Source organism: Salmo trutta, chromosome 29 (assembly GCF_901001165.1).
Source record: "Salmo trutta chromosome 29, fSalTru1.1, whole genome shotgun sequence".
NCBI lineage: Eukaryota > Metazoa > Chordata > Actinopteri > Salmoniformes > Salmonidae > Salmo > Salmo trutta.
This window is the reverse complement of record NC_042985.1, coordinates 14,075,852-14,103,712: the sequence shown is the minus strand read 5'-3', so window position 1 is coordinate 14,103,712 and position 27,861 is coordinate 14,075,852. Positions and strand designations below refer to the sequence as shown.

At 45.5% G+C, this 27,861-nt stretch overlaps 3 protein-coding genes and 1 long non-coding RNA gene across 4 annotated transcripts in view; 3 read left to right on the top strand and 1 right to left on the bottom strand.

Annotated features, from left to right (window-relative positions):
• The first annotated feature begins 49 nt into the window (after positions 1–49).
• Positions 50–13,775, top strand: LOC115166976 (guanine nucleotide-binding protein subunit beta-5b). Its single transcript, XM_029720964.1, has 13 exons — positions 50–129; positions 2,523–2,672; positions 3,930–4,041; positions 4,368–4,504; positions 5,065–5,106; positions 5,225–5,301; positions 5,451–5,583; positions 7,644–7,787; positions 7,862–7,953; positions 9,393–9,441; positions 10,002–10,098; positions 10,859–11,025; positions 13,135–13,775. Exons 2-13 carry the CDS (start codon positions 2,547–2,549, stop codon positions 13,144–13,146), a joined length of 1,188 nt encoding a protein of 395 aa, XP_029576824.1. The 5' UTR covers positions 50–129; positions 2,523–2,546; the 3' UTR covers positions 13,147–13,775.
• A 116-nt stretch (positions 13,776–13,891) lies between these two features.
• On the top strand, positions 13,892–19,296 carry LOC115166977 (anti-apoptotic protein NR13). Its single transcript, XM_029720965.1, has 3 exons — positions 13,892–14,046; positions 15,116–15,586; positions 17,824–19,296. Exons 1-3 carry the CDS (start codon positions 13,990–13,992, stop codon positions 17,944–17,946), a joined length of 651 nt encoding a protein of 216 aa, XP_029576825.1. The 5' UTR covers positions 13,892–13,989; the 3' UTR covers positions 17,947–19,296.
• On the top strand, positions 15,593–16,487 carry LOC115166978 (uncharacterized). The gene is made up of 2 exons (XR_003870406.1): positions 15,593–15,881; positions 15,925–16,487. It is a non-coding gene; the product is annotated as an uncharacterized LOC115166978 (long non-coding RNA).
• An 8,162-nt stretch (positions 19,297–27,458) lies between the features above and the next one.
• The window catches only part of LOC115166975 (migration and invasion enhancer 1-like), a gene marked incomplete at its 5' end in the record, with an annotated part of 1,089 nt that continues 686 nt past the window's right edge, over positions 27,459–27,861 (bottom strand). Inside the window, one exon of the mRNA XM_029720963.1 lies at positions 27,459–27,861. This exon is cut by the window's right edge and continues 31 nt beyond it. Coding sequence (XP_029576823.1) covers positions 27,809–27,861 — 53 coding nt within the window.

Here is a 27,861-nt window from a genome sequence, read left to right as displayed (position 1 = left end):
GCCCTTGGTAAGTAGCTTAGTGTTCCCTCTCTGTCCCTGGCCTCCAATCCTCTAACTAACTAACGTTGGAAAACACTGTCTCCTCAGGATAGCATACCGTCTGACAGACAAACCAACTTCCCTCGTTAGGTAAGAACTATATTATACGTTTGTTATGATGATGTCATGCAGTTGTGTTGGAAATAGTTGGTCAGCAATGTTTTTCTATTTAAGCCCCGCAGATTAAGAATGTGAAATGTCAGAATAATAGTAGAGAGAATGATTTATTTCAGATTTTATTTCTTTCATCGCATTCCCAGTGGATCAGAAGTTTACATACACTCAATTAGTAGTTGGTAGCATTGCCTTTAAATTGTTTAACTTGGGTCAAACGTTTTGGGTAGCCTTCCACAAGCTTCCCACAATAAGTTGGGTGAATTTTGGCCCATTCCTCCTGACAGAGCTGGTGTAACTGAGTCAGGTTTGTAGGCCTCCTTGCTTGCACACACTTTTTCAGTTCTGCCCACAAATGTTTTATAGGATCGAGGTCAGGGCATTGTGATGGCCACTCCAATACCTTGACTTTGTTGTCCTTAAGCCATTTTGCCACAACTTTGGAAGTATGCTTGGGGTCATAGTCCATTTGGAAGACCCATTTGCAACCAAGCTTTAACTTCCTGACTGATGTCTTGAGATGTTGCTTCAATATATCCACATAATTTTCCTTTCTCATAATGCCAACTATTTTGTTAAGTGCACCAGTCCCTCCTGCAGCAAAGCACCCCCACCACATGATGCTGCCACCCCCGTGCTTCACGGTTGGGATGGTGTTCTTCGGCTTGCAAGCATCCCCCTTTTTCCTCCAAACATAACGATGGTAATTATGGCCAAACAGTTCTATTTTTGTTTCATCAGACCAGAGGACATTTCTCCAAAAAGTATGATCTTTGTCCCCATGTGCAGTTGCAAACAATAGTCTTGCTTTTTATGGCGGTTTTGGAGCAGTGGCTTCTTCCTTGCTGAGTGGCTTTTCAGGTTATGTCGATATAGGGCTTGTTTTACTGTGGATATAGATACTTTTGTACCTGTTTCTTCCAGCATCTTCACAAGGTCCTTTGCTGTTGTTCTGGGATTGATTTGCACTTTTCGCAACAAAGTATGCTCTTCTCTAGGAGACAGAACGCGTCTCCTTCCTGAGTGGTATGATGGCTGCGTGGTCCCATGGTGTTTATACTTGCGTACTATTGTTTGTACAGATGAACGTGGTACCTTCTGGCATTTGGAAATTGCTCCCAAGGATGAACCAGACTTGTGGAGGTCTACAATTTCTTTTTGAGGTCTTGGCTGATTTCTTTAGATTTTCCCATGATGTCAAGCAAAGAGGCCCTGAGTTTGAAGGTAGGACTTGAAATAGATCCACAGGTACACCTCCAATTGACTCAAATTATGTCAATTAGCCTATCAGAAGCTTCTAAAGCCATGACATCATTTTCTGGAATTTTCCAAGCTGCTTAAAGGCACAGTCAACTCAGTGTATGTAAACTTCTGACGCACAGGAATTGTGATACAGTGAGTTATAAGTGAAATAATATGTCTGTAAACAATTGTTTGAAAAATTACTTGTGTCATGCACAAAGTAGATGTCCTAACCGAATTGCCAAAACTATAGTTTGTTAACAAGAAATGTGTGGAGTGGTTGAAAAACTAGTTTTAATGACTCCAACCTAAGTGTATGTAAACTTCCTACTTCAACTGTATCTGTTCTATTTCTACACTGTGTATATTGCAGGTCATTATTTATCTGTTCTATTTCTGCAGTGTCTATGATGCAGTTCATTAGGCACTATAGAAATAGAACAGATAGATAACGACCTGCAATATAGACACTGCAGAAATAGAACAGATAGATATTGCAGGTCATTATATATCTGTTCTATTTCTACACTGTGTATATTGCAGGTCCATATCCAGCTCCGCATGTCTATGATTCATTCCCCAGACTATCACTATCAGTGGCAGTTACCGATCCCCACCATTATACCCACGGTGTAATAATGTGCATCCAAGTGTGTGTGCATGCATCTCCCAAAATAGGCCTACTGCTCTCCCCTTCTCTGAGCAGGATCAGGCAGCAGGGAGATTCCCCACTGCTTATCGTCAATACAGCTGTCAGCACACACACACACCTACACACACTCACTCCCTCTCTCTCTCATTCCCTCTCTCCTCTCGCTCTGTCTCTTACTCACTATCTCTCTCTGACTCACACACATTCTCTCCCTATCTCTCTAGCTCGCTCTCTGCATCTCTCTCTCTCTCACTCTCTCTAACCACACACACACACACACACACACACACACACATTCTCTCCCTATCTCTCTAGCTCGCTCTCTGCATCTCTCTCTCTCTCACTCTCTCTAACCACACACACACACACACACACAAATAGCAATGCTCCCTTCAGTTGAATCGATAACAGTGTGTATGTGTGTTATTTCTCATACCTGAATGTTAACACTGTGTTTCTTTTCTCCTCTATACAGGTCTGTGGTTAACCAGCTGCAGCCATGTGTGACCAGACGTTTTTGGCCATCACCTTCGGGCCGTGTGACAGCTGCTCGGAGAACCGCCCCTTGATGAATCTATACATCAAGACTGAACCCATCAACTACTGCTCACTATGCATGGAGATTGTACGTCCCTTAACCTCTGACCTCTAACCTCTGACTCTAACCAATCTAACTGCTCCATCCTGGACCATTCCCAGGGGTTAGGGGTAGATTTGAGATTCTTGATGTATTTTTAGGGGGTTGGAGAGGACCCCATCTGAGAATGCAGCCTCCCTATCTGTCTGATATACAGTAGCAGAGAGCCTCTTTCAGCACACACACACACACACACACACCATTCCTGGATGAATTCACCACCTCATCTTATCTGTACTCTGTTCTCTCTGGCAGCTCATCCACACTTATAGCAACGTTGTCTTTCACTTCTCTAAACAATAGGTGCAAATACCTTTCAAATGAAAATAACATACATTTAAATAAGGAAACTGCAATGGTGTAAAATAAAATAAGGAAAATGTGATTTTTCTGTCAGGTATTTAAAGTAATATAATTAGAGGACATTTGGGCTATATTTAGTGCAATTACTACCAAACACAGTCATAGTGGCTTCTCTGGGGCGAGAAAAACAGACATATAGAAAGAGGGAGAGAGAGAAAGAGGTAGAGGCTTGCCAGAGAGCGAGTGAGACCAGAGACAGGGAGAGAGAGGGGAGAAAGAGGTAGAGGCTTGCCAGAGAGCGAGTGAGACGAGACAGGGAGAGAGAGGGGAGAAAGAGGTAGAGGCTTGCCAGAGAGCGGGTGAGACAAGAGACAGGGGGAGAGAGGGGAGAAAGAGGTAGAGGCTTGCCAGAGAGCGAGTGAGACGAGACAGGGAGAGAGAGGGGAGAAAGAGGTAGAGACTTGCCAGAGAGCGAGTGAGACAAGAGACAGGGGGAGAGAGGGGAGAAAGAGGTAGAGGCTTGCCAGAGAGCGAGTGAGACGAGACAGGGAGAGAGAGGGGAGAAAGAGGTAGAGGCTTGCCAGAGAGCGAGTGAGACGAGACAGGGAGAGAGAGGGGAGAAAGAGGTAGAGACTTGCCAGAGAGCGAGTGAGACGAGACAGGGAGAGAGAGGGGAGAAAGAGCACATCAGCGCGGCAGCAGCACCAGGGGCATATTCATTAGTCCAAACAAAAACGAGAGTTCATATTGGACAAATTCAGGAAGGTCTCTCCCCGTTTCGTTCCGTTTGCTTCCTTTTAAGAAACGGTTTGCAACAGAATTGGCGTAATGAATACACACCAGCTGTAGGAAGGCAGAGCCGCCTTGACTGGCGCGGCCAGCGCGCGACTAAAAACATCTGCTCTTGCCGTTCCCTTCTTTCGTTCCTCCTCTCCTCTAAAGATGGCGTGCCAGGGCCTTGCGAGCGGCGAGACTCTGAAGTCGCTGAAGGCGGAGAGCGAGACGCTGAGGAAGAAGCTCGAGGAGGAGCGGAAGAAGCTGCACGATGTGGAGTGTGAGTTTAATGGGAGGGAGGGAGAGGGGCCTCGTGATGCACAAAATGTTTACTGTCTGTAACCCAAACATGAAAGTTATGCAGAAACTGTTATTATATCCGTTATTATATACGAATGGAATTTGATATTCATGCCAAAAATCATCTGATATGTAATTTCCAGGCGTGCAGAGATTTGCCCGTGGCCGTATAGTTAATACAGGGCATTGCAGGAAAGTTTTCCTGCAACAGGGTGATCAAATAAAGATCCTATCTATTAATTTACACGACAATTCATTGTGATTACAAGAGTTTTTAACAGTGTGTGTGTCTGTGTGTGTGTGTAGTGGAGAAGGTAGCTGAGAAGGCGGAAGCTCTTGGTGAGTTAAACATGAAGACTCGGAGGACACTGAAGGGCCATGGCAACAAGGTGCTCTGTATGGACTGGTGCAAAGACAAACGACGCATTGTCAGCTCCTCACAGGTATGCACACACACATACACACACCATCCCACATTTTAGCCATGAACTGCTCCCCTTTCCTCCCTCTCCCTCTATTCTCCCTCCCCTGTCTCTCCTCCCTCTCCACTATCCCCCTATCATCCTTCTATTCTACTGGAATTAGTGAGTTTTGGTCACAACCCTGTCCATGGTGCTGAACTCCCTGACTCCACGTTCATCAATTACTCCTCCTCTTCATTCCTCCCTTCTTCCCCTCTTTTCCCACTCTCCTCCCTTCTTCATTCCTCCCTTCTTCCCTTCTCTCCCCTCCCTCCTCCCTTCTTCATTCCTCCCTCCCACCTCCCTTCTTCATTCCTCCCTCCTTGCCTCCCTTCTTCATTCCTCCCTTCTTCCCTTCTCTCCCCTCCCTCCTCCCTTCTTCCCTTCTCTCCCCTCCCACCTCCCTTCTTCATTCCTCCCTCCTTGCCTCCTCCATTCTCAGACACACTGAACATGTTTGTCTCACCAGCCATTTAATGGTCATCTCTCCCTGTATGTCCATGTGAACTGTATGCTTATTTTCCTTGTCTTCTGTCTACCAGGATGGGAAGGTCATCGTATGGGATGCTTTCACCACCAATAAGGTTAGTAAAAGCAGCCTGAGTGTGTGTGAGTGCACTAATGGCAGCCTAATCCAGTCCCATGGTGGAGCGGTCTTAACTGGGCTTATTTACATTAATGTATATGCACACTGTGTTCTAGGAACATGCAGTGACCATGCCGACTACGTGGGTGATGGCGTGTGCCTACGCCCCCTCTGGCTGTGCCATCGCCTGTGGGTGAGTCTGACCCTAACCTCTGACCTTTAATCCCTTAGCCCCAAGAAAGGTATTGGCTTGATGCTAAAGTACTGGCTTGAGGGCTTAATGTTAAAGTAACGCCCTACAAATCTTTCTCTCGTTTGTGTGTCTGTCTTTCTGTCTGACAGGGGATTGGATAATAAGTGCTCGGTGTACCCTCTCTCATTGGACAAGGACGAGAACTTGGCGGCCAAGAAGAAGTCGGTTGCCATGCACACCAACTACCTGTCCGGCTGCACCTTCACCAACTCTGACATGCAAGTTAGGGACTAGACACCCACCCACCCACACCCACACACACACACACACACACACACACACACACACACACACACACACACACACACACACACACACACACATACAGGCATAGACACACTCAGACACACACACACAACACAACGAGGAGAGGGAAAGAAATTGATTTGAGATTTTCAGGACAAGGAGGAGAGAATGGATAGAGGGAGGGGGGAATATTAGATGTTTAAGGCTGTTAATAATTCATCTCTGCTAGACAGGAGAGGAACTGTTGAGAATTCTAGCGGGATGAGGAGAGGGTGATGAGCGGAAGCGTGAGAGAGGAGAGACAGAAGAGGAGAGGAAACAGAGAAGTGGCCCATAGAGAGAGATGGCCCTCCATTGTGAGTGTATTAATAGACATTAAGAGGGCTTTATCTGTCAGAGCTGAAAACTCATACCTAGGAGCACACACACACAACCTATGTCTCCCTAATGCACTGGGGTCTGTTGGTGGGTGTTGAGCTGTGAAGACGTGTGTGTGTGTGTGTGTGTGTGTGTGTGTGTGTGTGTGTGTGTGTGTGTGTGTGTGTGTGTGTGTGTGTGTGTGTGTGTGTGTGTGTGTGTGTGTGTGTGTGTGTGGAATAAAGCACAGGGCTGTGGAGAGTCGAGACTACATTGTCCCAGTCAATCTCAGTTCAGTCTCACTTTCATATCTTTATTGTCTGACGGGGATGTTTCATATCAACCATTTAGTTCCTAGTGAATACACAGTTAGCACATTTGGTTCCTTGAAAGTTGTAGGAATGTATGTTTTTGGTTTCACGTTGGTTGCGAGAACGAAGCCATACGTTTCCTGACCGGTAAAACAGATTTGTTTATTTAAATGTTCTGAGAACAGAAAATAACATGTTCTGGGAATGTTTATTTTTAGGTTGTATGGAGGTTGTGAGAATGTTTTACTCTGATTCCTTGAACGTTTTCTTAACACTGTGAGAATAGACATCATAGGTTATTTGGAGGTTTTAGAATAACTTCCTTAAAATTTTCACTGAATGTTTCAATAAGACATTTAATAACACTGCTAGCTTATTTTGGGTTAACTTTTTTGAAGTCCAAGCATGATTGGACACAGAAATTCATTTCCTTAGTCATTAATCATGCAAACACATGTCTTTTTTTTGACGCTGCATCAATGAGATTTGAACCTATAATCTAATGTTCTCTATCCATGGAATTAGTCCACTGCTCCACCAGGATGCAGCTAGCATACCATGTTTTTTTACACATACAAAGCTGTTCATTTTGTCTATTCAAACAGACACCATTTCAAAGGAAATAAGCACTCATTAAGAAAAGGTGTGGCCAATTAATTGGCGCGGCCAACACACCTGAACACACTTAACAAGAGAGGATAGAGTTTCGTTGATGCTAAGAGCAGAATGTATATGTTTTTAAATAACTTTCTTAGAATGTTCTCTGAACGTTACTAAAGTTTTCTTGTAGTTTTTATGGTAATTTTTCTTAATGTTCTCGACTCAATTTGAGAACTTTACTTTAAATAAAACCATGAGGAAACCTGTAGGAAACGTTATGCTGAAGTACTAACATTCACACAGAAGAACGTTGTTTCTTAACGTTGTCTTCATTATTTGAGAGCATTCCCAATGTCAAGAACATTACCAAAATTGAAATGCAATGTAACCATGTTTGAACTTTTAGGAAACGTTCTGTTAAAGTAATGAAATTCCAATACAATTATGTTTTTTTGTCAAGTTCCTTAAATGTGTTGAGAATGTTCAAAGCCAAGCAACTATCCTGCACCTTTCCCAGAAAGTTGTGGGAAGGTTGTATGCAAAATAACCATAGCACAACCACTCACTCACCAAGTTCTAAGAAACATGGTTCTCAGAACATTTTGCGCTAGCTGGGTACACCCCAGTAGTTAACCAGCTCTGTGTAATGGCCGTAGATTAGTTATATTACCCCAAACGGGTAGTAGGATCACACATTGCCTGTGTTGGCGTTTCTGTGTGTGTTTCAGTATTCTGATAAACTGTGTTGGCGTTTCTGTGTGTGTGTAGATCTTAACGTCCAGTGGTGACGGTACCAGTGCGCTGTGGGACGTGGAGAGTGGTCAGCTGCTGCAGAGCTTCCACGGTCACTCTGCTGATGTCCTCACTCTGGACCTCGCCCCCTCTGAGACTGGAAACACCTTTGTCTCTGGGGTCAGTGTGTGTGTGTGTGTGTCTCCTATCTATCTCTCTCTCCCTCCCCTAACATGTCTGTTTGTTCGTTCCAGGGTTCTGATAAGAAGGCTAACGTTTGGGACTTGCGCTCAGGGCAGAACGTCCAGTCGTTTGATACCCACGACTCTGACATCAACTGTGTCAAGTAAGTAGCATCATCCACATCAACCCTATCCCTTTATACAGCTTCACTGTCTACAGATCACTTATCCTTATAGTATCCACATAATCTCTACAGTACAGCTAACAGCATCCATCGACCCTATCCCTTTATACAGCTTCACTGTCTACAGATCACTTATCCTTATAGTATCCACATAATCTCTACAGTACAGCTAACAGCATCCATCGACCCTAAACCTAACCCTTTTTATTATTGTTTTTTATTTTACCTTTATTTAACTAGGCAAGTCAGTTAAGGACAAATTCTTATTTACAACGACAGCCTAGGAACAGTGGGTTAACTGCCTTGTTCAGGGGCAGAACGACAGATTTTTACCTTGTCAGCTCAGGGATTCGATCTAGCAACCTTTCAGATACTGGCCCAACGCTCTAACCACTAGGCTGCCTGCTGGTTACTGGCCCAACGCTCTAACCACTAGGCTACCTGCTGGTTACTGGCCCAACGCTCTAACCACTAGGCTACCTGCTGGTTACTGGCCCAACGCTCTAACCACTAGGCTACCTGCTGGTTACTGGCCCAACGCTCTAACCACTAGGCTACCTGCTGGTTACTGGCCCAACGCTCTAACCACTAGGCTACCTGCTGGTTACTGGCCCAACGCTCTAACCACTAGGCTACCTGCTGATTACTGGCCCAACGCTCTAACCACTAGGCTACCTGCTGATTACTGGCCCAACGCTCTAACCACTAGGCTACCTGCTGATTACTGGCCCAACGCTCTAACCACTAGGCTACCTGCTGATTACTGGCCCAACGCTCTAACCACTAGGCTACCTGCTGGTTACTGGCCCAACGCTCTAACCACTAGGCTACCTGCTGGTTACTGGCCCAACGCTCTAACCACTAGGCTACCTGCTGATTACTGGCCCAACGCTCTAACCACTAGGCTACCTGCTGTTTACTGGCCCAACGCTCTAACCACTAGGCTACCTGCCGTTTACTGGCCCAACGCTCTAACCACTAGGCTACCTGCCGGTTACTGGCCCAACGCTCTAACCACTAGGCTTCCTGCCGGTTACTGGCCCAACGCTCTAACCACTAGGCTACCTGCCGGTTACTGGCCCAACGCTCTAACCACTAGGCTTCCTGCCGGTTACTGGCCCAACGCTCTAACCACTAGGCTACCTGCAGGTTACTGGCCCAACGCTCTAACCACTAGGCTACCTGCTGGTTACTGGCCCAACGCTCTAACCATTAGGCTACCTGCTGGTTACTGGCCCAACGCTCTAACCACTAGGCTACCTGCTGGTTACTGGCCCAACGCTCTAACCACTAGGCTACCTGCCGCCCCTTCATACAGCAGTGTACACATCAACCTCTTTACTCCTCTCACACTCTCTCTTTCTCTCTCTCGCTCTCCCTCTCTCTCTCTCTCTCTCTCTCTCTCTCTCTCTCTCCAGGTACTACCCCAGTGGCGATGCTTTTGCCTCTGCTTCTGATGACTCTACCGTGAGTTTATAACACACTTATAGCACACTTATACTCCCTACTTAGTGCACTACTCTTCAATAAAGCCACCTAGAGTTGCTCCCATAAAGCTCTAATCAAAGGTAGTGCACTATAAAGGGAACAGGGTGACACTTGACAGATGATGGACCTTTGATGTGATTCTGTGTGTTGTGTGTGGCAGTCGGACACTGTCTCAATAACACTGTTGAGTTAATCGATTCTCTCCCAGAGATTCTGTTATCTTAATGTGATGTCACTGGTCAAAGACCACTCTTTCACATCATACAGTACATGTGTCAAAGCATCCCACTGTTTTACATTACTACACAGGTTTGTATTGTTTTAAGAAGTGTTATTCAGGCCAAGGAGCAAAAATACAATACATTACAATATAACTTTATTGTACCTCATGGGAAAATTACAATGTAACTTTATTGTCTCTCATTAGGAAATATGCTGGGCTTTTGAGTTCACAGCACAGACAGAAACAACAACTAGCATGTGATGGGTTAAATAAAAAATGAATAAAAAATGTCCCATTGATCGTGTGTGTGTTCCAGTGCCGTCTGTTTGATCTCAGGGCTGATCGGGAGGTGTCCATCTACTCCAAAGACAGCATAATATTTGGAGCCGCCAGTGTCGACTTCTCTCTTAGTGGTAAGATGTGGACAATAGTCAGCAACTGTTTGACAAATAATACCTCTTTATTAGCTTCCTCTCAACAGAGACTAGAGTCAACTAAACATCCATTGGTCCTCCGATCATGAACAGATTTACAATTATGCTGTTGGACATTTACTGGTGTTGTTGTGGTGTTATTGGATGTTGTGCCAGGCAATCTTTCCCATCTTCACTTTGCCTCTTTCACTTTCTTTCTTACCGGGTGTGATGATGCAATAGATATACTGCCTTGGCCTTTATAGCGGTCAAGGGATTTGATTTGATCTTATCTGATTTTGTGTGTAGGCCGAGACTGGATTCTATCCCCCAAAATGTTATTCCTCTGTGTATTATATTATTGTAGTGGTACAAAATCTTTCGTTTTAGTTTTTATATGGCTGTATAAAGATGACAGTTTATTATCACACTTCAGCCAAGAGGTGAATTTAATCCAGTTGTGATGTGGGAGAGGGAATTACCACTCTGCCATCTGGAGTTTTACTACATTTTACCACCACTGTATTCCATGGAACTTAGAGCTGATTTATTATTCATTCTATCCACTGTATTAGCCTCTGTCAAATGCACTTTAAACTGTAATACATCTGTTCTGTGATATCCTCCAGCATATTGGAGAATATTCTAGAATCTGACCCTTTCTACCCCTCTATCTCTCTGGCCCCCATCTAACCATGCCCTTTCAGGTAACAGGTGAACAGATGCTCTCTCTCTCTCTCTCTCTCCACCCCTCCTCCAGGTCGTCTGTTGTTTGCTGGCTATAATGACTACACCATCAATGTGTGGGACGTCCTGAAGGGGACCAGAGTAGCCATCCTGTTTGGTCATGAGAACAGAGTCAGCTCCCTCAGAGTCTCTCCTGATGGAACCGCTTTCTGCTCCGGGTCCTGGGACAACACTCTACGGGTGAGACACGAGGGGTAGGGGGGTCGGAAGGGAGATGAAACAAGGAGGGACAACACTCTACGGGTGAGACACAAGGGGTAGGGGGGGAAGGGAGATGAAACAAGGAGGGACAACACTCTACGGGTGAGACACGAGGGGTGGGGGGTCGGAAGGGAGATGAAACAAGGAGGGACAACACTCTACGGGTGAGACACGAGGGGTAGGGGGGGAAGGGAGATGAAACAAGGAGGGACAACACTCTACGGGTGAGACACGAGGGGTAGGGGGGGGGAAGGGAGATGAAACAAGGAGGGACAACACTCTACGGGTGAGACACGAGGGGTGGGGGGGGAAGGGAGATGAAACAAGGAGGGACAACACTCTACGGGTGAGACACGAGGGGTAGGGGGGGAAGGGAGATGAAACAAGGAGGGACAACACTCTACGGGTGAGACACGAGGGGTAGGGGGGGCGGAAGGGAGATGAAACAAGGAGGGACAACACTCTACGGGTGAGACACGAGGGGTAGGGGGGGAAGGGAGATGAAACAAGGAGGGACAACACTCTACGGGTGAGACACGAGGGGTGGGGGGGCGGAAGGGAGATGAAACAAGGAGGGACAACACTCTACGGGTGAGACACGAGGGGTGGGGGGGGCGGAAGGGAGATGAAACAAGGAGGGACAACACTCTACGGGTGAGACACGAGGGGTAGGGGGGGAAGGGAGATGAAACAAGGAGGGACAACACTCTACGGGTGAGACACGAGGGGTAGGGGGGGAAGGGAGATGAAACAAGGAGGGACAACACTCTACGGGTGAGACACGAGGGGTGGGGGGGGGCGGAAGGGAGATGAAACAAGGAGGGACAACACTCTACGGGTGAGACACGAGGGGTAGGGGGGGAAGGGAGATGAAACAAGGAGGGACAACACTCTACGGGTGAGACACGAGGGGTAGGGGGGGAAGGGAGATGAAACAAGGAGGGACAACACTCTACGGGTGAGACACGAGGGGTAGGGGGGGCGGAAGGGAGATGAAACAAGGAGGGACAACACTCTACGGGTGAGACACGAGGGGTGGGGGGGGAAGGGAGATGAAACAAGGAGGGACAACACTCTACGGGTGAGACACGAGGGGTGGGGGGGGGGAGATGAAACAAGGAGGGACAACACTACGGGTGAGACACGAGGGGTAGGGGGGGCGGAAGGGAGATGAAACAAGGAGGGACAACACTCTACGGGTGAGACACGAGGGGTAGGGGGGGAAGGGAGATGAAACAAGGAGGGCAAACACTACGGGTGAGACACGAGGGGTGGGGGGGGCGGAAGGGAGATGAAACAAGAAGGGACAACACCTTATTTTTAAAAATGTTTTATTTAACTAGGCAAGTCAGTTAAGAACAAATTCTTATTTACAATGACGGCCTTCCCCGGCCAACGCTGGGCTAATTGTGCGCCGCCCTATGGGACTCCCAATCACGGCCGTATGTGACACAACATGGGCTAGAGAGAGGGGGAGAGGCTGAGAGTACCTATTTGTGGAAAACCCTGGTTCTGCAGAGTCATGCGTCAGACTATCCCCACAGTACATACTTCTGTTTTCCACTACAGGCACAGCCACAATATAGGACATGGAAACCACCACTGAGAGATACTGTAGTAGTTGTTCTTCATTAATGTCTGTGGGAGTATAGTAACACAGCCATAGTCTTCCTTCTGGTGAGCTCACTTACATCATTTTAGCAGACACGTTTATCCAGAGCGACTTAGTGGATGCATACATTTTCATACTTTTTTCCCCCCCATACTGATTCCCCACGGGAATTAAACACACAACCCTGGCGTTGCAAGTGCCACGCTCTACCAACTGAGCCACACAGGACCACTTCTTCTCCGAGTTGCTCTGCCTCATAATCTACACCGGTCTGACAAAGGAGGATTCTCCATCTCCCCCAAAATCTTATTCCTATCAAGGTTTCTTCCTTCCAGGGAGTTTTTCATTGTCACTATGCTGCTGCGTGCTCTTTGGGGTCTGGACCGGGTTACTGTAATATACTTTTTGACAAGTGTTGTTGTTTAAATGTCCTATTGAATGTGATTTACTGATGTTCTGTGCTCTTTCTTGGACAGATCTGGGCCTAGAGCTGCTGTGATGTCATCAGAGTGAGACCGAACCCCTAGGGGTCAGAGGTTAAGGGTCAGGACCAGAGTCATGTGACCAGTCGACCATGAGTGCCCATGGAGCACACCCTGCCGCAGAAAGAGTCTGCCTATAGAAACTATATTCAGTTACACACACAATAATAAACTATCTAGATTTGACTCACAGAGACTATTTATTTGACTGAAGTTAGACTATACCAAATGCTCATCAGGTCAATGAGTTCCTAAAGCTTTATTATTAGCAGTATTACAAGTATTATTACTATTGTATTACTAAAGTCAGTTGAGCACAGTTTTCCTCTACAGCAGGTTCTAGCCAATGCCATGCAGTACTGACCTTCCTGTATAGAAGCTAACTCACTGCCGCTTGTATGCTCTTAGTCCCCTTTAAACCTGCTTCACAGTCTGTAGTTTACCAGTCAGTTTTACCAGTCAGTTAGTCCGCCCAGAGTGTAACTCTTGCTCAGATCTAAAGTGCAATACTACTGTTATATAAAACCAGACCATAGACTGTGGCTAGCCAGAGAGGGAGAAAGAGGGAGTGTTTGAAGTATTGTTCATTTGTAATCATAGTCTTCTTGTGAAATAAATACATTTTATTTAAATGATTGATTAATGGTGTCTTAAAAGTTTGTTTTATCCTATGGTTATGATGGAAATGACGAAGAGGATGATGATATGGAGACAGGTAACGTTATTTCCGTTACATCTGATTCTCTTCTAGCGGAACGACAATCCAATTCAGGGAAATGCCATTTTTGTGACGTTGCTTAGTGAGAGTATAAAGTCTGGCGAGAGCCTGGTGATGCGGAAATACGGTTGATGACAGCGATCCTCCTTCCGTCGGTACGTGGAGAAAGCAGTCTGATCGCTGGGAGGGTGAGCTTTTTGTTAACGTTTTCCTACCTACAATATGCGATTTATTTTTCCTCAACTCAAACTATTCATGAATAAGCTGGTCAAGCTTCGGTTTTACAGACTGAGTGACTGGATCGATGCGGCTTGAGTCACTGATGTTGTTCGCTGCCTTGGTTTCTCTGGTCCTTTGTGTCAATCAGTACTACGCTAGTTAGCTATCAGCTGCTAGCCAGAAATGTTTAACGTTCGCGAGAAGCCCTGCTTACTCATATCCAAACCATGACTGGTGATCTATTTTCCAATGTTGATGTTGGAAATGTAAAACAATCCAACCACTTAACGTTAGCTGGATAGCTAATTTAGCTAGCTAGATTGCAATGTATCATTGTAACTTGCCTTCGATTTGACAGTCAAGCTAGCTAGCAAGTACAAATATGTCAATTTTCAAGTCAATTCAGTTTGCTTTATACGGTACTGTAACTAGCTAACGTATTAACAACCTTGTTTCTTTCATGACACGTCCTGAATCAATCCAGACTTCAAGGGCTCTTAAATTAGACTTGACTGGCTTGCTCACATAGCCAGTTATTTAGCTAGCTAGTTACATAGCCAACTGTTAACCGTTCTATGTACAGATTAGTTGAAGCAGGTCCAAGACTAGACATCGGTGTTAACCTCAAGTCACCGTGCTGCTTGCATCATATTGCTATGTGGTCTATGCAGCTCATTGGGAAACGTAGCTTTGCTTTCCGTTTTGAATACAAGCCTCTTCTTGGTATTGCACAGAGGACGTCACCGCTTTGGGATTAGATTGAGGTTGTTTCCAATAGACCATGTTGGGTGGGTTGTGGAAAGAAGCCTGCTGTATAATTTATTACATTTTAGGCATAACAATACGAAATTGATAATGTTTCCTCTAGAGTCTAGCCCCTGTAGTGTGGGCTGTGAGAAATGAACTGCAAGTGATAATGTATTGATAGTGTTTCCTGTATTTATCATGCTGTGCTGGCTGTGGAAAGAAACAGTGTAGCAGAGGCCCTTTCTGATATATAGGCTATAGATAATCCATGAACTGTATGTCTTCCTGTAGACCATGTCATGCGGGCTGTGGAAAGAAACCCTGGCTATAGCAGAGGACTACCTGTCTGTCTGCAGTATCATCCCTGCCAGTGGGTCCCGGAAAGCCCCGCCCGGTCCTCCTCCCAGCGACTCTGCTGCAGCCATGCGGCGCCAGGCCCGGGACATGGAGGCCAAGCACCGGGCCCGCTTCCACGCCCTGGCACACAGCTTCCTGTGCCAATGCGGGCCGGACCCCTGCGCCTGTCTGAGGAGGGTGATGGAGGAGCTGGTGGGAGACGGACAGATGAACTGGGGGAGGGTGGTCTCTCTGTTCACCTTCACTGGTGTGCTGGTCAGAGAACTACAGGGAGAGGACACGGACCAGGGGCTGGGTAATGGCATGGGCCTGGGGGGGAAGGAGAGCTGCAGAGCGCTGGCGGGGACCATAGCAGACTACCTAGGAGAGGAGAAGAGTGACTGGATGCTGGAGAACAAAGGCTGGGTAGGTTTGAGCAGTAAGCATCACACACATGTGCTTATGGACACGTGCATGCACCCACAGGATAATTGACTAAGCTGGTGGGAATTAGAGATGGGAATCTGGGCTCATATCAGCAGCACTAGTCCTCTGTCAAGCTAAGAGAAACAGTTGGACAATGACACCTTCTATTGTCATAATGTCTGTGATTCAGACACCTTGTGGCTTCTTGCTATGTGGCTGCTGCTTGCTGTGTTTGTCAGTTAGTGGCATGAGCCAAGAATGTCTGGAATGTGTGTGTGCTACCAACAGTGTTCAGGTCTAACCCAGGAATGTGTGTGTGCTACCAACACAGTGTTCAGGTCTAACCCAGGAATGTGTGTGTGCTACCAACACAGTGTTCAGGTCTAACCCAGGAATGTGTGTGTGCTACCAACACAGTGTTCAGGTCTAACCCAGGAATGTGTGTGTGCTACCAACACAGTGTTCAGGTCTAACCCAGGAATGTGTGTGTGCTACCAACACAGTGTTCAGGTCTAACCCAGGAATGTGTGTGTGCTACCAACACAGTGTTCAGGTCTAACCCAGGAATGTGTGTGTGCTACCAACACAGTGTTCAGGTCTAACCCAGGAATGTGTGTGTGCTACCAACACAGTGTTCAGGTCTAACCCAGGAATGTGTGTGTGCTACCAACAGTGTTCAGGTCTAACCCAGGAATGTGTGTGTGTTTGTTGGTAGCACAGTGTTGGTAACCCAGGAATGACTGTTTAACACGCATGATTTTTATGCTACAAGAAATGTGACAATATTGGGGGACAGTTTCCGGACACCGATTAAGTCTAGGGGTGGAAGGTAGCCTAGTGGTTAAGAACGTTGGGCCAGTAACAGGAAGGTCGCTGGTTTGAATCCCAGAGACGACTAGGTGAAAAAAAAATCTGTCGACATCCCCTTGAGCAAGGCACTTAACCTTAATTCCTCCTGTAAATCGCTCTGGATAAGAGTGTCTACTAGATAACTTTTACAGTAATTTAAGTTTCAATGTAGTTCTGGATTAAAGAGCAAGCTCAATGGACAATTCCCATTTGAAAATTATTAATGTGTCTCGGAAACTGGCCCCAAATGTGCCTTTTTAGTGCTTATTAGAAATGGGTGTTTGACTTGTAATGTGTTACATGTCAGTAGGCTGTTATGTGTCACAGTAGATTTATAAATGTATAACTCTTCAGTCAATACAGTGATTTTACTGTGGTCTGGACTATAAACCCTGGTTGTCTGTCACTTTAAAGAGGGTTTGTACAAGGTAGACACAGCCAGTATAGTCATATAAAGTGGATCAGGGGTAGTGGGGTTACTGGGGTACTCCAAAACAACATAGGACTGAAGAGCTGGGGTAGCAACAACACAGCTGCAGCTCAATTTGTTGACTGCTTTTGTGAATGAACCCCCCCCCCCCGCTCTAGCCAGCTGGTCCCAACAGCCATATGTACCGTCTCTAACGTAACAGTCTAGTGACCTCCAAGCACACAACAATCGTTAATACTCAAATACTAGTCTGGATCAGAACAACAAATAGACTGATGAACACAACCACCTGGGTCTGGATCAGAACAACAAATAGACTGATGAACACAACCACCTGGGGGTCTGGATCAGAACAACAAATAGACTGATGAACACAACCACCTGGGGGTCTGGATCAGAACAACAAATAGACTGATGAACACAACCACCTGGGGGTCTGGATCAGAACAACAAATAGACTGATGAACACAACCACCTGGGGGTCTGGATCAGAACAACAAATAGACTGATGAACACAACCACCTGGGGGTCTGGATCAGAACAACAAATAGACTGATGAACACAACCACCTGGTGGTCTGGATCAGAACAACAAATAGACTGATGAACACAACCACCTGGGGGTCTGGATCAGAACAACAAATAGACTGATGAACACAACCACCTGGGGGTCTGGATCAGAACAACACACAGACTGATGAACACAACCACATTTTGAAATGGGCCTTACTGATCACGACACAGGTCTGTTATAGCAGGGACTGTCCGCAGGGACTGTCCGCAGGCAGCTGTCTCTCGGTCTGAAAACACCAGAGGAAATGGGGCTTTTTGAGCAGTATTGAACTAAGTTTCTTGACTTCCTTATTTTGATCTCTAGCCTGGTCCTTTGATACACCATTGTGACCTGAATAAGTGTTCAATCAAATATATGGATCTAACCCTAATCCTGTCTCTTCTAGGAGGGCTTCTGTAAGTTCTTCCACACAGCAAGAGAGGTGAACCAGGACTCGTCCATGAAGACTGCCCTGTTTGCTGCTGCTGGCGTGGGCATCGCAGGGTTAACCTTCCTCCTGGTCCGCTAACACACAGCACAAGCCCTGCTGCATCATCAGTTTCATTTCAAAGTGATGGCAGTGTGGTAGGTCTTTTTAATGGGTTAAATGGTGTCACAACAGGGGCAAAACACTGTCTTGAAAATGAGGGGTGGGGGGAGAGACTAACTTAGGGCCAAAATATCTTTTTTGAATAGTGGATGGGACATGTCCCCCTTCACCCCCTGGTGAATTACACCCATGTGTCACACTGAAGCAGGATTCCATTACATGGTTTAGTTTCATTCATCAACTGAATGTTTCCACATCTTTCAGCCCGCAGTAATACCTTCAACTATTACCAGCTCTGTTATTCAGTCATACCTGGAGATTTACCACAAACTAAAGGCCTTCTGAAATATGTGAATATTATTAGTTTGCATATCTTTCCTCTGTTATGTTATTAAAATATTGTATTTTGTGAAAGCGAGCGCACAGTGTTGAACACAACTGGACTACTATGATTGGTTGCATTCTGTTTGACTGTGCAGCTACAAAGATGACCATTTAGGTGTCTGGCTGCTTCTCAAATGGTGACTTCATCCCTATATCAGGGCTCTTCAATCCAAGCCTGCCGTTCTGAAGTAGCCCTGCTCTCCTCTTCTACCTGATCATTAATTGCACCCAACTGGTGTCTCAGGTCTAAAGCCGTCCCTGGTAAGAGGGGAGGAATGAAAATCAACCGTGGAACTGGCTTGTAGGTCCAGATTTCAATATCCCTGACCTATATAGGAATGGGGTGGCATTTGGGACAAACCCCATCATTTTGTCCACTGCTTAGTGTCCTGACTTGTTTTTATTAATGTCCCTCTTGCCTTTCTACGTGTGTGTGGCAAGAATATTTTTTAGTGTAACAAACATACATTAATATATTATATTTATATGAAATAAAAATGTTAAGTGGCCATCTTTGCATTGCCACTTGGCAGATTTCATTGTTTTATTTGTAGTTTTTACCTTTGTCTCGTCATGTTAGACATCCATTTCTGTTTTATAAAAACAGGGTTCTTCTACTCCAGGCCCGGAGGTCCACATTACTGCCTGATGCTAATTGATTGATTGGCCAGAGTACATACAGCCTGTCTCTGAGAGAATGAAAACCAGAAGTGTTCAGGTCCTCCAGGCCTGCAGTTAAATATCCTTGGTCTGTGTAGGTATCTCTGTGTCTGAGATGGTATGTTTCAGGGCTTTACAGACACTGGTGCTACAGTGAGATGATATGACGCATGTCTGCCTTAGACCAGTTGACTAGACATGGACTGCATCCCAAATGCACCCTGTTCCCTATAGTGCATGACTTATTTATTTGTCTTTTTCTAAATAAAAAGTTTCAGTCGTGGAGTTACAGTACTGTCTTTTGTTAAAAATGAGTGAGACTGCAGGATGGTGAAGACACTGATAGTCCTTTTGGTTTCACTTTGACTTCAGAACTCCTTTTTGAGTTCTTGTTACTGTCACTTAAGTGTTTATCAGCCTACACAGTCCCCCACTCCTCCCCCATCATAGTCTTGCAGACCTCATGCTCCACATCTTGTCTCCGATACTCTTCTCAGACTAAAAGCGCTGACTTGTATCCTGTTACACAACTGCAGCTACTGCTATTTTAGACGCAACTAATGGCACTTTGGTCAGCGTCACATACAAAGCTGTGGCTAATGCTATTCTCTACACAGCCACCACAAGCCTTCTGAGAAGCTGCATCTTGTTACACAAGTCAGCACTTTTATTCTGATTCTGAGAAGTGTATCATGAGGCCTGCCCTATCAAGATGAGATCAGATAGTCAGACTCTGAAATGGCACAAACTACTAGCTATCGAGATCAGATAGTGACTGAGACTGTTATTCAAGTCTGTCACTATCTGATCTCATCTTGATGATAGCTACTAGTTTCTGTTATGCCGGCTTTTAATGGTTTTGGCTTTCCATCTGATACACTTATCACATTCACATTTACGTCATTTAGCAGACGCTCTTATCCAGAGCGACTTACAAATTGGTGCATTCACCTTATGATATCCAGTGGAACAACCACTTTACAATAGTACATCTATCTTTTTTGGGGGGGAGGGTAGGGAGGAGGGGTTACTTTATCCTATCCCAGGTATTCCTTAAAGAGGTGGGGTTTCAGGTGTCTCCGGAAGGTGGTGATTGACTCCGCTGTCCTGGCGTCGTGAGGGAGCTTGTTCCACCATTGGGGTGCCAGAGCAGCGAACAGTTTTGACTGGGCTGAGCGGGAACTGTGCTTCCTCAGAGGTAGGGAGGCGAGCAGGCCAGAGGTGGATGAACGCAGTGCGCTTCTTTGGGTGTAGGGACTGATCAGAGCCTGAAGGTACGGAGGTGCCGTTCCCCTCACAGCTCCGTAGGCAAGCGCCATGGTCTTGTAGCAGATGCGAGCTTCGACTGGAAGCCAGTGGAGTGTGCGGAGGAGTGGGGTGACGTGAGAGAACTTCGGAAGGTTGAACACCAGACGGGCTGCGGCGTTCTGGATGAGTTGTAGGGGTTTAATGGCACAGGCAGGGAGCCCCGCCAACAGCGAGTTGCAGTAATCCAGACGGGAGATGACAAGTGCCTGGACTAGGATGTTTATTCTCACACACCCCTGAGCCATGGGAAGAGCAGTATTATCTGCTACTTTTTCTCCAATCAGCCCTGTCTGCTGACCCACACTGTACACACAAGCCTTACTCTCTGACTAGCTGGCACTCATCCCAAGCAAACTTTGCAAATGAGTTTGACCCCCTTTCCCTGTTTCCCATACAATGTCTCTCTGCCCCAGAGTAGATTTCTGGCTAAGAGTGACTGTTTAATGTCACCAATAATCTATGGGATGGAGGAGGGGATCCGGAGTGAGTGATGGAGGTAAGCGTGAGACCAGCCGTTGTATATCTGAACCATCAAAGGGTCTGTATTGCCCTCGGCCTCTCAGACTTTCAGAACATGCAACACTGAGACTGACCTGATTTCCTACCATAGAACACATACAACATACTCACACATGGCTGAGAGCTGAGCTGATTTCCTACCATAGAACACATACAACATACTCACACATGGCTGAGAGCTGAGCTGATTTCCTACCATAGAACACATACAACATACTCACACATGGCTGAGAGCTGAGCTGATTTCCTACCATAGAACACATAACATACTCACACATGGCTGAGAGCTGAGCTGATTTCCTACCATAGAACACATACAACATACTCACACATGGCTGAGAGCTGAGCTGATTTCCTACCATAGAACACATACAACATACTCACACATGGCTGAGAGCTGAGCTGATTTCCTACCATAGAACACATAACATACTCACACATGGCTGAGAGCTGAGCTGATTTCCTACCATAGAACACATAACATACTCACACATGGCTGAGAGCTGAGCTGATTTCCTACCATAGAACACGTAACATACTCACACATGGCTGAGAGCTGAGCTAATGTCAATGTGTGACTGTTATATCCTGTTGACATGTTTTCTCCCAGTAGACTAACAGCAGCCCGTCACTGCTGTGGTTCATCATGGGGAACTGGCTGACATATTAATGCCCAGTTATTATCACTAGTCCTATTGACACTGTTTAGATGATGGATTATAGAGATTACTGATGAAGGGGGACATCCTTACTGGCTTCCAGATGGGACTCTCGGGACTGGGTCTCAAAAACAAGCAAAGCGAGAGAGAAGGGGGAGGGGGAATTGGTGAGAGACCAGGATGGAGGGAGTGCGAGGAAGGGAGAGGCAGGGAGTCAGACAGACGTCTGGGGGTTTGAGAAACATGTGAAACTCTCCGACCTCAATGGCCTTAGACACCCAGTAGAATGATCACTGGCCTTAGACACCCAGTAGAATGATCACTGACCTCAGACACCCAGTAGAATGATCACTGACCTCAGACACCCAGTAGCAGTAGAATGATCACTGACCTTAGACACCCAGTAGAATGATCACTGACCTCAGACACCCAGTAGCAGTAGAATGATCACTGACCTTAGACACCCAGTAGAATGATCACTGACCTTAGACACCCAGTAGAATGATCACTGACCTTAGACACCCAGTAGAATGATCACTGACCTTAGACACCCAGTAGCAGCAGAATGATCACTGACCGGCTGATGTCTGGGCTGGGGACTGATGCTAGTCATGCTGTGTTGGTATCTCTAAACTGGACAGGGGACAGTGAATGATGTTAGCTCTAGACTGGACAGGGGACAGTGAATGATGTTAGCTCTAGACTGGACAGGGGACAGTGAATGATGTTAGCTCTAGACTGGACAGGGGACAGTGAATGATGTTAGCTCTAAACTGGACAGGGGACAGTGAATGATGTTAGCTCTAGACTGGACAGGGGACAGTGAATGATGTTAGCTCTAGCCTGGACAGGGGACAGTGAATGATGTTAGCTCTAGACTGGACAGGAGACAGTGAATGATGTTAGCTCTAGACTGGACAGGGGACAGTGAATGATGTTAGCTCTAGACTGGACAGGGGACAGTGAATGATGTTAGCTCTAGACTGGACAGGGGACAGTGAATGATGTTAGCTCTAGACTGAACAGGGGACAGTGAATCATGTTAGCTCTAGACTGGACAGGGGACAGTGAATCATGTTAGCTCTAGACTGGACTGGGGACAGTGAATCATGTTAGCTCTAGACTGGACAGGGGACAGTGAATGATGTTAGCTCTAGACTGGACAGGGGACAGTGAATGATGTTAGCTCTAGACTGGACAGGGGACAGTGAATGATGTTAGCTCTAGACTGGACAGGGGACAGTGAATGATGTTAGCTCTAGACTGGACAGGGGACAGTGAATGATGTTAGCTCTAGACTGGACAGGGGACAGTGAATCATGTTAGCTCTAGACTGGACTGGGGACAGTGAATCATGTTAGCTCTAGACTGGACTGGGGACAGTGAATCATGTTAGCTCTAGACTGGACAGGGGACAGTGAATGATGTTAGCTCTAGACTGGACAGGGGACAGTGAATGGTATCTATAGACTGGACAGGGGACAGTGAATGATATCTATAGACTGGACAGGGGACAGTGAATGATGTTAGCTCTAGACTGGACAGGGGACAGTGAATGATAGCTCTAGACTGGACAGGGGACAGTGAATGGTATCTATAGACTGGACAGGGGACAGTGAATGATATCTATAGACTGGACAGGGGACAGTGAATGATATCTATAGACTGGACAGGGGACAGTGAATGATATCTATAGACTGGACAGGGGACAGTGAATGATGTTATCTATAGACTGGACAGGGGACAGTGAATGATGTTATCTATAGACTGGACAAGGGACAGTGAATGATGTTAGCTCTAGACTGGACAGGGGACAGTGAATGATGTTAGCTCTAGACTGGACTGGGGACAGTGAATCATGTTAGCTCTAGACTGGACAGGGGACAGTGAATGATGTTAGCTCTAGACTGGACAGGGGACAGTGAATGATGTTAGCTCTAGACTCGACAGGGGACAGTGAATCATGTTAGCTCTAGACTGGACAGGGGACAGTGAATGATGTTAGCTCTAGACTGGACAGGGGACAGTGAATGATGTTAGCTCTAGACTGGACAGGGGACAGTGAATGGTATCTATAGACTGGACAGGGGACAGTGAATGATATCTATAGACTGGACAGGGGACAGTGAATGATATCTATAGACTGGACAGGGGACAGTGAATGATGTTAGCTCTAGACTGGACAGGGGACAGTGAATGATAGCTCTAGACTGGACAGGGGACAGTGAATGGTATCTATAGACTGGACAGGGGACAGTGAATGATATCTATAGACTGGACAGGGGACAGTGAATGATATCTATAGACTGGACAGGGGACAGTGAATGATATCTATAGACTGGACAGGGGACAGTGAATGATATCTATAGACTGGACAGGGGACAGTGAATGATGTTATCTATAGACTGGACAGGGGACAGTGAATGATATCTATAGACTGAACAGGGGACAGTGAATTATATATATAGACTGGACAGGGGACAGTGAATGATGTTAGCTCTAGACTGGACAGGGGACAGTGAATGGTATCTATAGACTGGACAGGGGACAGTGAATAATGATATCTATAGACTGGACAGGGGACAGTGAATGGTATCTATAGACTGGACAGGGGACAGTGAATAATGATATATATAGACTGGACAGGGGACAGTGAATGATGTTAGCTCTAGACTGGACAGGGGACAGTGAATGATGTTAGCTCTAGACTGGACAGGGGACAGTGAATGATGTTAGCTCTAGACTGGACAGGGGACAGTGAATGGTATCTATAGACTGGACAGGGGACAGTGAATAATGATATATATAGACTGCACAGGGGACAGTGAATGATGTTAGCTCTAGACTGGACAGCGGACAGTGAATGTCACTTGGCATGTCATGTAATGTCACTAGACTGTGGACAGGGGACAGTGAATGTCACTAGGCATGTCATGTAATGTCACTAGACTGTGGACAGAGAGTAGTGCATGATGTGTTTGCTTCTCTTGGACTTACTTCATTCTGGTTTTTTTGTGCTGTGAGTTTGACATCTGCTCTTACAGTAGCTGTGTTACATGTGGCAGATGGGTGTGTATGGGTGTTTGTAATGTTGGTTTTGGTTTTAAATATACTTAAGTATCAAAATAATTTCTTATATTAAGCAAACAGTACACTCAACACTCAGACATAATTTACAAACGTTGCATTTGTGTTTAGTGAATCCGCCAGATCAGATGAAGTAGGGATGAACAGGGATTTTTTTCTCTTGCGTGAATTGGGCCAGTTTACTGTCCTGCTAATTATTAAAAATGTAACTAGTACTTTTGGGTGTAAGGGAAATGTATGGGGTAAAAAGTACATTATTTTCTTTAGGAATGTAGTGAAGTAAAAGTAGTCAAAAATAGAAATAGTAAAGTGAAGTACAGATACCCCAAATAAACAATTGAAGTAAAAATAATTTAAAGTACTACTTAAGTACTTTACACCACTGCTGGCACTGCCAGTGTGTCACTGTGTAATAGCAGTAGGATGTTGATTTGTGTATAGAGCAGATATTTCCTTCTCTGATAATTCAGAACCTGGTGGGATAGAGAGAAAAAGAGCAAAAGATTGAGAGAGATTGGTAGATGAGGATCTGGACAGGAAGCCTGCGGTAGATTGGTGCTCTGATCTCAGGCCGTGTAAGAGTTTATCTGTCCATGGTGCACGCACTACTGTCACCTGGTAGGCCAGTCTGTGATGCTGCTGGAGTGTGTGGATGTTACCTGGTAAAGTGCAGTGTGTGTGTGTGTGCCCTGCTCCCCTAACCTTCCCAACACACACTCTATACCAACTGATTGATTTTATTTATTTGATCATTTAAAAATACATGTACAACTGCAGAGATCTATATTGAGTAGAATATAACTTATAGAATATACATCTAAATGCTAGTCTAATATAATATCCCTGGTCTGTATCATGAAAGAAAAACATAGGAATAACAACATAACATAACAGTATAAACCAGACAGGATGAGAGTATTTTCCTTAAATCACAGACCGTTGAAATGACTCTAGGGGCTCCCGGGTGGCACAGCGGTCTAAGGCACTGCATCTCAGTGCTAGAGGCGTCACTACAGACCCTGGTTAGATTCCAGGCTGTATCACAACCGGCCGTGATTGGGAGTCCCATAGGGCGGTGCACAATCGGTCCAGCATCGTCCAGGTTTGGCCGGGGTAGGCCGTCATTGTCAATAAGAATTGGTTCTTAACTGACGTGCCTAGTTAAATAAAACAAACTCTAGTCTCCATGTTCACATCCCTAGTTTAAATGTGAACAATCATAATAGAATCAGGTCAGGACCCAGGACCTTATAAAACACTGTCCTCCTCCTCCCCGTCTCATTTTATCCTCCTTTCTACCTCTTGCTCTCTACTCATCTACTGGAGCAGGGTTTCCCAAACTCGGTCCTGGGCCCCCCCTGGGTGCACGTTTTGATGTTTGCATTAGCACTACACAGCTGATTCATATAACCAACTCGTCAACAAGCTTTGGTTATTTGAATCAGCTGTGTAGTGCTGGGGCAACAAAAAAAGTTCACTCAGGGGGTCCCCAGAATATAGAATAGAACATAATAATCTACTGAGGTATTGATCAAATCTAATGGATGGATCATCAGAGTGTAGTCAGTTGAAGTCCGATGGGATCTGTACCGTCGTTCTGTGTGTAAAGCACAGCTGTGACGTCACTATCTGACGGGTAACTTTAAGCTGTGTGTGTAACTTACAGCGCCGCCCCGTGGTTCCTGTCACCGTCGCATCAGGAACGTTCCGCTTGATGGCAGATGCTAGGTCCTGATAGCGAGACTCGTACCCTCATCCACTACTGCAGACCACAACACACACACACCGTCACACACACAGACTGCACATGGCATGTCATATCTATAACTTTACACTGGACAATAGAAATGGAGAAGGTAGTTAAAATGTTGGTAAAAGTTAGACTGATGATGTAAATAATGAGTTTCTCTAATTGGAAAATCATGTCAAGTTTTGTTTTTGTCTGCAAACTGTCTTTAAATCAATAACCTGAGGCAATAGGAAGTCTACTGGTTCCACAGCAACACATTCAGACAGTTTGTACACTGTCTCACTGTTGTTTTCTTTGGTATAACAGATCTCCTAACAACACTTTAGAGTAGACATTAACAGATGTAGTAAAACAATAACTTACCAATATTCTATGTGGACTTCCACAGACATGATTCTTCTCTCTTTTGTGTGTGTGTGTGAGAGAGAGAAATGTGAAAGAAACGTGTGAGCAGGTGGGCACTGTTACAGATAAGCTGAGTGACTCTCCCTCTATCCATCTGTTCACCTGTTACCTGAAAGGGCATGGTTAGATGGGGGCCAGAGAGATAGAGGGGTAGAAAGGGTCTGATTCTAGAATATTCTCCAATATGCTGGAGGATAATCACAGAACAGATGTATTACAGTTTAAAGTGCATTTGACAGAGGCTAATAGAGTGGATAGAATGAATAATAAATCAGCTCTAAGTTCCATGGAATACAGTGGTGGTAAAATGTAGTAAAACTCCAGATGGCAGAGTGGTAATTCCCTCTCCCACATCACAACTGGATTAAATTCACCTCTTGGCTGAAGTGTGATAATAAACTGTCATCTTTATACAGCCATATAAAAACTAAAACGAAAGATTTTGTACCACTACAATAATATAACACACAGAGGAATAACATTTTGGGGGATAGAATCCAGTCTCGGCCTACACACAAAATCAGATAAGATCAAATCAAATCCCTTGACCGCTATAAAGGCCAAGGCAGTATATCTATTGCATCATCACACCCGGTAAGAAAGAAAGTGAAAGAGGCAAAGTGAAGATGGGAAAGATTGCCTGGCACAACATCCAATAACACCACAACAACACCAGTAAATGTCCAACAGCACCCTCCCAACACACAAACTCAATACTAATTGATTCATAGGATTTATTTGATCATTTAAAAATACACGTACAGCCTATACAACTGCAGAGGTCTACATTGAGTACAATATAATTTATAGAATGTAAAACTAAATGCTAGTCAGTCTATAATATCTTTGTCTGTATAACGAAAGAAAAACAGACAAGGAACAACATAAGACATGACAGTATAAAACAGAGACACAGGATGAGAGTATTTCCCTCAGATCACAGAGTTGAAATGACTGTAGACTTCATCATGTTCACATCCCTAGTTTCATTGTAAACAATCATTAATAGAATCAGATCAGGACCCAGGATCTTAAAAAACACTCTCCCTCTCTCTCAATATCCACTCATCTATTGGAGAACACACTTATTATCCTTCTTCTTCACTTTCTCGACCTTTCCTC